We start from the raw sequence: 11,379 nt of genomic DNA, 5'->3' as shown, positions 1-11,379 counted from the left end.
CCTCCAACCTTTGCAAGTGCAAACAATTCATCAGTTGCTATCAGAAGTGATTTATGAGCCATTCTCAATTCAGTGATTGGCTACCCTGCTTTTTTAGATTTGGGGGGAGGAATTTTCTGTCTTTCTGTACAATTTTTTCCCTTTCCTAAGTACACTCTAGATTACTTAGCCCTTGTGTTCTGCTCTCAGAACTCTGAGAGCAGTGTACACTTGGGATGTAAGTACAAATCCAGTTGTCATGATGATCGTTTTTGTTATGAAACCAAAGTTCACATTCCTCATTTTCTTTGCCAGTAGAAGAAGTCACCAATCTGGCATCCCGTCGGCTGTCTGTGAGTCCTTCCTGCACCTCCAGCACTTCCCACAGGAACTACTCCTTCCGCCGAGGGTCAGTCTGGTCAGTGCGCTCAGCCGTCAGTGCGGAAGGTGTGTCTTCCAGCAGCTGTATTCTTTACACGTCTTGACTTTAGCATTTTAAGACATTTTCCAGATAATAAGTTAACCTCACTTCATTATACAGTCTTCGTTAAATAACTCATTTGATGACTTGAAGTACTAAAAATAAATTAGATTGAGTGGTATCCTAAAATGCAATTATATTTAACCCAGCAATTGTCCTTTTTAAGTTGGCTCTATTTTGATTGCATTATATGTAATCATATTGCTAGAAGTTCAGGAGAGATTATTCTAAGAGGTTAGTATTTTTCAACCCTGACTACATATTATAATCAAATAGGAGCTTAAAAAGATGCCCAGGCCATACCCTAGACCAAATCAGAATCTCTGAGGGTGGGACCCATGGATCAATATTTTTGAAACCTCCTCAGGTGACTCCATTGTGAGGCTACGGCTCGGTAGGATGCTTTAGGATGCTGTTCCATGATAATTTAACTATCAGAGGAAGACCAAAGCTTATGCGATTCCTGTAATGAAGTCTGACTCCAGGGGGAATATGTGGTGCTCTTCAGTTCTAATAAGTTACAAGCATGCTTCTCTAATAATGAATACCACTGTCCATCTGTCAGTTTGTCATACGGTGGGTTACGTGTTGCTATGATACTAGAATTCATGCCACCACTATTTCAAATACCAGCAGGGTCACCCGTGGTGGACAAGTTTCAATGGAGTTTTCAGACTAAGACAGACTAGGAAGAAAGGCCTGGTGACCTACTTCCAAATATTAGCCGATGAGAACCTTATAGATCACAATAGAATATTGTCCAATACAGCACTGGAAGACGAGCCCCATAGGTTGGAAGGCACTGAAAATACACAGAGGTCACAACAATGATCTTGAGTATACCAACAATCATGAAGATGGTGCAGGACCAGCAAATGGTAATGTTTCATTCTATTGTACATGGGGTCGCCATGAGTTGGAGCTGACTCGACAGCAACTAACAACAATAATGATGAATAACTGGCTGGGATTCACCGATTGATGATTATTACTAATTTTATTACGGACCTCTAAAGTCATCGTCAGTAAGTTATACAGAAATGGAACAAAGGGGCCAGTGGTTCTCAACCCTTCACTCCACATCCCTGAGGAGCTTTATAAAATGACCGATGCTAATTAATCACAACTTACGAGGACAAGACAGAAGGCATATCTATGTATTTTTTTATAAGAGCTTTATTGAGGTACAATTCACATACCACAAAATGTGCCCCTTTAATGTGTGTGATTCAGTGATGTTTAGTATATCCACAGTGTGCAACCATCACCACTATCTAATTTTACAATATTTTGGTCATCTCCAAAAGAAACCCGATACCCATTAGCCATCATTCCTCATCCCCAACTCTTCCCACCTCTTAGAAAGTATTAGTCTACTTTCTGTTTCTATGAATTTGTCTATTCTGGACACTTCATATAAATAGATACATATAATATGTGTTGTTGTATGTGTGTGACAGGATTTCACTTAGCATAATGTTTTTAAGTTTCATCCATGTTGTACTATGTACTATTCATTCTTTTTTATTCCCAAATAAAATTCTACCATATGGATGTACTACTTTTTATCAGTTCATGAGTTGATAGATATTTGGTTTGTTCGTACTTTTTAGCTATTACAAATAATGCAGCCAAGAACATTCGTGTATACGTTTTTTGTAGGAAAATCTGCCAAACTATTTTCCAAAGTGGCAGCTCAACTTCACATCCTTACCAGCAAAGCATGAGAGTTTCTATTGCTCCACATTCTTATCCACATTTGCTACCTTTTTTTATTTTTCATTTTAGCCACTTTGTAGGTGGAAGTGTTATCTCATTCTATTTCTCCACAAGACAAAACAAACAAACAAAAAAAGAATGACAGAACTTGGGTTGAGTTGGTTTGTTGTTTTTTTGGCATTTCATATGGCCTCACCTTTTTTTAATTCATGCATTTTCTTATTGTTTCTAGAATAATACTGTTAAATAGATAAGCTTTAAACTGAGAAATGCTAATGGATTAGAAGTACAAATCTTAGAAGACCACCCCTATTTTGTCTCCCTTTCAGATGAGGAGCACACCACTGAACACACACCCAACCACCATGTGCCTCAGCCCCCGCAAGCAGTGTTCCCAGCATGCATCTGTGCAGCAGTGCTTCCCATTGTTCATCTAATGGAGGATGGTGAGGTGCGGGAAGATGGAGTAGCAGGTATAGTTTTGACTAGTAAAACCCTCACTAACTCTAAAAAAATATTTAAGCTGTTCATCTGATGGAGGAACATGGAGTTCTCTCGTATACATTATCTACTGACCATATGTTGGCTTTATTCACGCACATGTTTTAATCATAGATTTGAAGCATACCATAATAATAACACTATTACTTTCTCCATCTTACCCTTCCACCGCCGTTAGGACCAGGAGATTGTATTTAAACTAGGTAGCTAAGTCCAGGAACATCGTTTCTGACCAGAGAATAGAACAACACTTACTTGGCCACATGGAAATCAAAACAGTAGCTTTGGTTCCCTTATAAATCTTAGCTGTTAGCTTGAAGCCACTAATACTGTCTTTGCCACCTGATACCTTTCCAGGGATACTTCAGATCCAATTCCTGACCATAAGAGATAAGGCTAGATTCTCACTGGACAACCTTCCCCAAGGAAGTGGCATTTTATTTCTCATTAGTTTATTTATTCTTAAGACTTCTTCATTAGAATTGGGAGCCTAATTATTACTTACTCAACTACTTACTCCCTCTTGCTGAGGGAGATACTATTTAAAACATTTGTATGAACAGTAAAGGATCTTCTCTAAAGCATGTGGGTTCTCAACCAAGGTGTATTTTCGAAAGCCAGATATTTAGGAATTTGTCCATACAGTATTCTTTATGAATTTTTCCGTAGAATAAACAAGGAATTATGACTTTAATAAATACTCACCACTGCTAACATTAGGGTGACTTCTAAGACAAAGGCGACTGCATATATTCACAGATACATTCTTTACAAAATCAATGTCAGTGCCCAAAGACCATCCTACACTTTTTGTTACCTTTTCTTTATACGTGAAAATGTTCAGAGGCCACAACAAAGAGAACAAATATCCACATGTCAAAAGAAGAAGAGTTCATAGAACCTTTTTAAGGCAAAAGAGAGGGATTCATTAAAGTTGAGTAAATTGTACTTTATCTAATAGACTTATCTCCATTTAAGACGAATGTTCATTTTCCTTTCTCTTCTGAAGTGAGTGCTGTGGCCCAACAAGTCTTATGGAATTGTCTAATTGAAGATCCATCAACAGTTCTTCGACATTTTCTGGAAAAACTGACCATCAGCAATAGACAAGTAAATTCCTCTTCCTTTATGATGTAGCTACATAGCTAAGTGTGTGAACACTGTTAAAAGCAAGCAGAACACTTTATAGTACAGTACATGCACCATTAATGCCCTTGGATACATATCCAATAAGTACTTCCTTTTAAATAATGATAATGAGGAGCAGTATTAAACTTTGCTGTGTTGTGTTTAAATTCTCCATTAACTGACACCTCCACATGTGTATGACACATTGCTAATGATGATCCTAAGATACTGCAAGATTCTCAATCTTTTAAACAAAGATTAAATTCAGTATAATGTTCTCTTAATATTCGGTGCATTTATTGAATGCTGATTGCTTGGAAATGTGGGATGCAGGTAAAATGTATTAGAATATGTTGAAACTCTTCATTAATCAAAAAATCTAATGAACCAGACCACCATAGAAGAAGATTATGCCAAAGAACAGTAGTTTTCTGAACAAAGGCAAAATACACTGATGATTAAAAATTATTTGTTCATTTCTATGTTATGGTGACCTTCACTGGAAGATTAAATTAAGTTTCTGAAAGGTAGAGTTAATGGCAAACATCTCAGTTTATTCCCCCTTGGGCTAGTTTTATCTCTTTAACTTGAAACCTAGGAAACATAACTATAAAGTTCAATAAACCAGCTTTGTTTAATGCCGTAAGCCTTCCTCATATTTCCGTTACACCTGGGTAGCCATGGCAAATGGGTTTGGCTAAATATAGGGCTTTCATGTGATTTTCCTGTGACCTATAGACACAGTCTAAATTTTTATTTAAAAACAAAAAGGCAATTGTCTGACTGCTGCTCAGTGATTTTATAGTATATCAACTCCTAGGAGAAAGGTGTTACAGATGGTTTTAATACTACCTAACAAGTGTGAGGATCCAGTCAAATCTCACCTCTCACCTCTCCGACATCAAACTCTGACATTTGGAAATCAAATTAATGCAATCTATTCTATTTCCCTTCCTAGATGCACATCCAGTACTTCTGCCTCTGACCCTAACTATCCGGAGCTAGGTCAGATCTCACAAGTTATAGGGCAAAGTCCTCTAGACTGTCAAGCCGGCTCAAGACCAGACACCAGCTGACCTACTGGCTACAAATTTGAGGGTTTCCTACTACCCTGTCAGGAAGCCAATTGTAGCGTGGAGGTCCCCAGGGCTCCTCACTTCTGACTTGCTGGCTATAAACATGGGGGTTCCTTCTACCACTCAGGATACCAGCCATAACCTTGGGGCTCCCCAAGTTCCTCTCACTTCTTACCTTCTGGCTCCCACTATTCACCTGGGTTTGGTAATTCACTAGAACAATCACAGAACTCACATGAAGTGCTATACTTACAATTATGGTTTTATTATAGTAAAAAGGATGTAAATGAAGAGATGCATAGGATGAGGTCTGGGTGAGCTCCCAATGCAGAACACCCATGTCCCAAAAAGGGGCATGCTACCCTCTCACGCGTGTCCTGGGAAGCATGTAGAGCTTCAGTGTCTATGCTTTTATTCCGGGTCCTATTAGTAACTCAAACTCCAGCCCTTTTCCCTGAGGTCAGCATAGTCAGGCTCCACCCAACATAAGTCATAAACCCTCGGGCATGATCTGGAGTCCTCATGAAAGACACTTCAGTCATTGGGGAAAGTCTAAGGTTTTAGAGATTCTCCCTCAGGAACCAAGAACAAAGACCAAATTCTTTGGCTAAAGCCAACTTCTTTACCCCACAATAAGGATCACATATATCACACTAAAATGTTCAACATAATTGAAATCACGTAAGAAGACTGCTCCCCTTGCCCTCCCCCCAGCTTTTCTGAGAAACCAATTTTATTTCCTACAACATGGGAGCTGAATGAGGCATAAAAACTCTATTCTTCTTTCAGGATGAGTTAATGTACATGCTGCGTAAACTTCTCCTGAATATTGGAGACTTTCCTGCTCAGACCTCTCACATTCTATTCAACTACTTGGTGAGTTTCAGCAGCCAATAGGATACAAATGCTCATTTCCAGGTTGCAAACAGCAACATGAGAAAAATGTCGTAGGAGATTTTTTTTTTTCCAATAAATTTACATTCATTATGTGAGTGACCATCATGGCCACCTAAATTCATCACTTTTTGTATGGGAGGCTCCTACCTGGCACAATCCTTGGCATATGGTGGCACTCAATAAATGTCAGTTTCCATCTTCCTTTAGCAATTTCCTTTATATGACAACTTCCTTATGTTGGTTCTGGATTTTGGTTTTCCATTGGGGGAAAAATTGTCTTTTTTAGTCATTTTTCTACTTTCTTATCTCACTGTTTAAAACACAGAGAGAGAGAAGCAAGCATTGCCTTTGATGGCAAGTATTTGTGAGCATATTTTTCTGTGGTAACTATCCCTTGAACTATCCTAATAGTTCCCTCTTCAACCCTCCAGGATTTACTAGTGTCTTCGCAGTCTCCTCCGTCCATCTCAAACGTAGTTTTGGGACTGAGGTATAATGACTCCTCAGAAAACATGCCTTAATTCAGGCAGACAAATGGGCAAATCAATGTTTTGAGAGAACTCCTCCTTTCTCCCTTACTATAGTCACTCTTCTAATAGATGGGGAAATATGCTTCTGTAGTGAGGTGATAAATTTAACTCACCCTACAACTCTGATGTGTGGAGAAAACTTGTAATTCCTTTCTCTTGTCTGTGACTGATTTGATCTTACCCTCAAGTGCCCACCTACTGATTGGCAAGGGAAAAAAATATAAATAAATGTCCAACCCAGTTTTAATTTCAGACTGACACAAAAAATATAAGAGGTACCTTTAGGTTTTTTTTTTTTTTTTTTTTAGGTAGCTCTCAGTCTCTCATATAAAAATGCTTAGTCTCTAGGAACTCTCCTCCCTTTCCACCGCTTTCCTCTCTGAGAGCCACGTGGTTGTAGAGAAAAAACACCGTTCTATCCCTTCTGTTGTCTCTAACTCCTCTGCTTGTGAGACAGTGCTAGTTGTCTGACTGGTCACTGGAGGCCCTGCTGGCTGAAAGCAAAGCTCATGTCTGCTGTAACGTGAGGCCCCTGTGCTCCTGGCAGTGCTTACTGGGAGACTCAACCTCACCTCAGCTTCCCCTGGTGCTGTAAACCCCGCTGAGTGCCAGCGATGAGTCCCCCTGTGACTTCAGTTTAGGAAGTCTCCTGGTTAGAGAGTCCTGCTCAGTGACACCCTGCTATGGTGATTCCATCTGAAAGACTTTCCAGCTAAACTTTCCACTATTTCTAGTCCTGTCTACACCACTCAAAACCCAAAGGTGGATTGGCAAAGCCAAATGTCAGGGCTTCCCTCAGTCTAAGATTGTGCCCTACCAAGGTTACATTTCCTCCAGATTGGTATACAAAGGCTCTGAGGTGAGTTCCTGGCAAACACCCTAAGAGTGAAGGCAAGAGCCCCCTCAGGTTACCCTCACTTACCCATGTACCTGCCCATTTCCTGGGTGACTGGGTGGGGAGAAATGCTTACCTGAGCCATTTTTATCCTCCATCTTTTAGCCCTAGGACAAGAAGGGGATAAGCCTTAATGATAGGCATAAGTCCTCCCAGCTAGGTAATTGATAAGGTGATAGAGAAAAGGCCACACTCTGGCCTTGCTGTATAATCTTATTTTGCATGTTAGAGGCTGAATATAAATTCCTGTCTTTCCATTTCCTATCCAAACCCTAACTTTCCCCCAAGCCACAGGCAGGTGGGTGCTTTGAGTAGACTAGCATTGCCAAAAAAAAAAAAAAAAACACCTATGATAAGACATTTTAAATGTCAACTTAAAAAATGTACAAAATAGCACGTAGTTTTTCAAAATTACTTTAGAGGATACACAAGCAAACATTTTGAAGTCCACTAATGTAGACAATCAGAGCACCCTTAGGCATAATGTAAGAGCTACAAATGAAGTTTGGGCAAACACTATATACAGATTAATTTGGGGTGGCCTAAGTAACTGAGCACTATAAAAAATAATAAAATGTAACTGAGCTATCAAGTGACCTGCCACCAGAAAAAAATGGTCTTCTGCTTTCCGGTTAAAAACTTTTGATTTTAGTGATAGATAAAAATGTACTGCATCTTATTCTGGTCAGTTTTGCTGTTAGTCCCTCTCCAGGTTACCGCCATTAAAAGTGTGAGAGAAACATTTGCACAGAGAATACCAAAACACAAAAGAAGGTTTAATTAAAAAAAAGAAAAGAGAATGTGAGCTCTGGGTTATGGTGGCCAAGTGAACTCTTCCTGTTCTACGCCTTTTAGGTGGGATTAATCATGTACTTTGTGCGGACCCCCTGTGAGTGGGGGATGGATGCCATTTCAGCCACTCTAACTTTCCTATGGGAGGTAGTGGGTTATGTGGAAGGCCTCTTCTTCAAGGATCTCAAGCAGACGATGAAGAAGGAGCAGTGTGAGGTGAAGCTTCTGGTGACCGCTTCAATGCCAGGTAATCCCCTAGTGCTTTGGGGTGACGTGATAGGTTTTTAAGTATAAATACCCTTTATAAAGACCAAGAGACTCTTTCATTCATGACAAAATTTTTAGAGTTCTGACCCCCTAGGATGGAGTGCTTCAAAGAACTTTTGTTTAATACAATCTGAAGAAATACAATAGACCCTTTAAAAAGTCATCAGTTGCTGACTAAAAAGGAGACATCAGAACTGAGATTCCCGTGAATCAGTCCTTGAAGGACTGCCAAGGTTGAAGATTTATTTAAGTCTATCTCAGAGGGCCAGCTGAACTGAAAGCCTTTTTGAATGAATATTTGGCACTGCGAAGAGAATAATATTGTTTGCATGGCATGGACCCCAGTCCTTTGTAAACTCAATGAGAGGCCGCTTTATGGAAAATTGAAAAAGGCAAAAGCAGGAAGAGGGGGAATTACAAAAGAACATGAAGTGTGATGTAAACTCTAGATACAGTTCCTTTGCACTTTGGCTAGCTTCTTGTTCCTTCAGATGAAGATTTTGCCAAGTCCTTTATCCTTTTGCAGTGGCTAAGAAAATATGACATGATACGTGTAGTGAAATAAGGAGAAAGACAAAATTATGGATAGACAAGAACATAAGCTCTGGCAGTAAGCAGGCCTGTGCTAAAATCATAGCACTGCCATTTATTAGCTGTGTAATTAGGATTTGCATTTTTCAAAACTTCCTTTCCTTGTGTGTAAAATGGGGATGTAATTCATACTTCACGATTATGAGGAGTAAATGAGTTTACGTATGTAAAATACTTGCTGTGGTACCTGACTCATCATAGCCAAAAACCAAACCAAACCCACTGCCGTCGAGTCGATTTCAATTCATAGCGACCCTGTAAGACAGGGTCAGCGGAAAAGAGGAAGACTCTCAACAAGGTGGTTTCACACAGTGGCTGCAACAATGAGCTCAAGCATAACAAAGGTTGTAAGGATGGTGCAGGACTGGGCAGTGTTTCAGTTGTGCATAGGGTCACTCTGATTCGGAACCGACTTGACGACACTTAACAACAACAACATTACTTTTTGCAATGCTTGGGGTTGGAATTCTAATTCTTTCACTAAGTAAACATGTGTCCTTGAATAAGTTACTCATCCCCTCTGTTGGTTTGCTCACAAAATGAAAACAGTGATACCCATGTTGTAGTGTTGCTGTCAGATTTAAATAAGATTATGCATGTAAAAGGCTTACACAGTACTAGAAAGTAAAAATGGTAAGCTATCATCATTTAATAAAAAGTGAAAATATTGAAAGTGTATATTTAAGTATAAATAAAGGAATGCAGTTAGTCAATACAAAGGTCACATTGGGTGCTCAATATTCATAATAATGATAATACCAGCTTTTTAAAAATATTTTAATATTTCTTGTCTTAAATACAAATTTTCCTAGAGTAGAAGTAAGTTTATTGTGATTTTTATCTACTGTAGGTACCAAAACCTTGGTAGTTCATGGACAGAACGAGTGTGATATCCCAACCCAGTTACCAGTCCATGAAGACACTCAATTTGAAGCCCTGTTGAAGGTAGGAATGACTTTTGATGGAAGTGGTTTTTTGTGCACGATGCCTATAACTGCTGCGTTGAACGATCGTCTTAAAATTAAGTGGCATTTTTGTTTCTTCGAAAGCACATTTGCATTTCCTTACCCCTTCTAGAAACTGCTCCAGCATTGTGTACTTTCTCTGTTTCACTGCATAATTTTCCCCACTTTACTGACATTTTAGCTCTGCACTGAAGCAGGCAAAATCATGCAACTTCTCTCTCAGCTAAAACAGCAGGGTCAACCTTAGTGTGTATCCCTAACCCCTCTGGTGTATATCCCTAACTCCTCTTGTGGGTACCCCTAACTCCTCTCTGTCTACCCCTAAATCCTCTGATGTGTATCCCTAAGTCCTCTGGTGTGATCCCCAACTCCTCTGGTGTGTATTTCCAACTCCTCTGGTGTGTGTTTCTAACTCCTCTGGGGCATATTTTTAACTCCTCTGGTGTGTATCCCTAACTCCTTTGGTGTGTATTTCTAACTCCCCTGGTGTGAATCCCTAGCTCCTCTTGGAATGCTGTAAACTCCTGCTTAGAATTACTTGTGGTAATTCTGGAGGTATCCTGGGTTTGCACACCTACAGCATGGAGCAAATGCTACCTGTCAGCTCATAATCCATTCCAGTGACTTTTTATGTGGCATCTAGCTGAACTGTATAAAATCTTGACTTGCCACTGGCAGAAAATACTGGAAAGGCAGAAAATATATACCTTAGAATAAATCAGTTAAGTCAAGAAAGTATTTTCTAATGATTAAGGCAAGTATTCCTCTCAAAATAAATGCAATCCATAGCTATGCATGCTTGCAAAGTGCTTTAGGTAATCAGTAAACTAGTTCTGTGATTCCCCCATTTATCCAACGTCCAGACTTCTGACAATCTGATTACCTGTAGCACAGCTGTAGGCTCGGACAGAAGTAAAAAGTCCTCTGAAAAATTTGGCATTGCAAAACTTGTGTGTTGTATCTCATTATGACAGGTTGTCAGGCCCTCACTTAGACATCTCCAGAAAACCTCTAAGGTCCAGTGAAGCAAACTTCAACAATCACTCAGTTTTTCTCTTCTTAATGAACATTTATTGAAATTTGTCATTATTTTCCTAGGAATGTCTGGAGTTTTTTAATATCCCAGAATCCCAGTCAACACATTATTTTCTCATGGATAAACGATGGAACCTTATCCACTATAATAAGGTGAGACTGTACGGTAACAACACTCATGCTGAGTGGTGTCAAAACTCACATGCCTTTCCTGAGGGCAGCTCATGCTCAAGGGTGCATAGTTGTTCAGAGGTTAAGAGCGTGGCCACTTGGGTCACACCGCCCTACTGTTTGAGTGGTTTTGGACTAGCTACTTTACCTTTCTACTCTCAGTTTCCTCATCTATGAAATGAAGGTGATGATATTAGTATCTATTTTATAGAGTAGTTTTCATAACTAAAGGAGATAAGCCAGGTGAAGCACTTAATTACTCAATATTATAAAAACCCAGTGCCATTGAGTTGATTCCGGCTCATAGCGACCCTGTAGGACAGAGGAGAACTGCCCCATAGAGTTTCCAAGG

At 39.6% G+C, this 11,379-nt stretch overlaps 1 protein-coding gene across 1 annotated transcript in view; it reads left to right on the top strand.

Annotated features, from left to right (window-relative positions):
- Positions 1-11,379, top strand: part of UNC80 (unc-80 homolog, NALCN channel complex subunit) — a 216,839-nt gene that overhangs the window by 143,547 nt on the left and 61,913 nt on the right. Inside the window, exons 34-40 of the mRNA XM_064287438.1 lie at positions 295-426; positions 2,509-2,652; positions 3,690-3,790; positions 5,674-5,760; positions 8,062-8,245; positions 9,707-9,801; positions 10,920-11,009. Of these exons, the coding sequence (XP_064143508.1) occupies positions 295-426; positions 2,509-2,652; positions 3,690-3,790; positions 5,674-5,760; positions 8,062-8,245; positions 9,707-9,801; positions 10,920-11,009 (833 nt within the window). The remainder of the gene's footprint in view (positions 1-294; positions 427-2,508; positions 2,653-3,689; positions 3,791-5,673; positions 5,761-8,061; positions 8,246-9,706; positions 9,802-10,919; positions 11,010-11,379) is intronic.

This window comes from Loxodonta africana, chromosome 6, assembly GCF_030014295.1.
Source record: "Loxodonta africana isolate mLoxAfr1 chromosome 6, mLoxAfr1.hap2, whole genome shotgun sequence".
Taxonomy (NCBI): Eukaryota; Metazoa; Chordata; class Mammalia; order Proboscidea; family Elephantidae; genus Loxodonta; species Loxodonta africana.
This window is presented reverse-complemented; position numbering and strand designations above follow the sequence as displayed.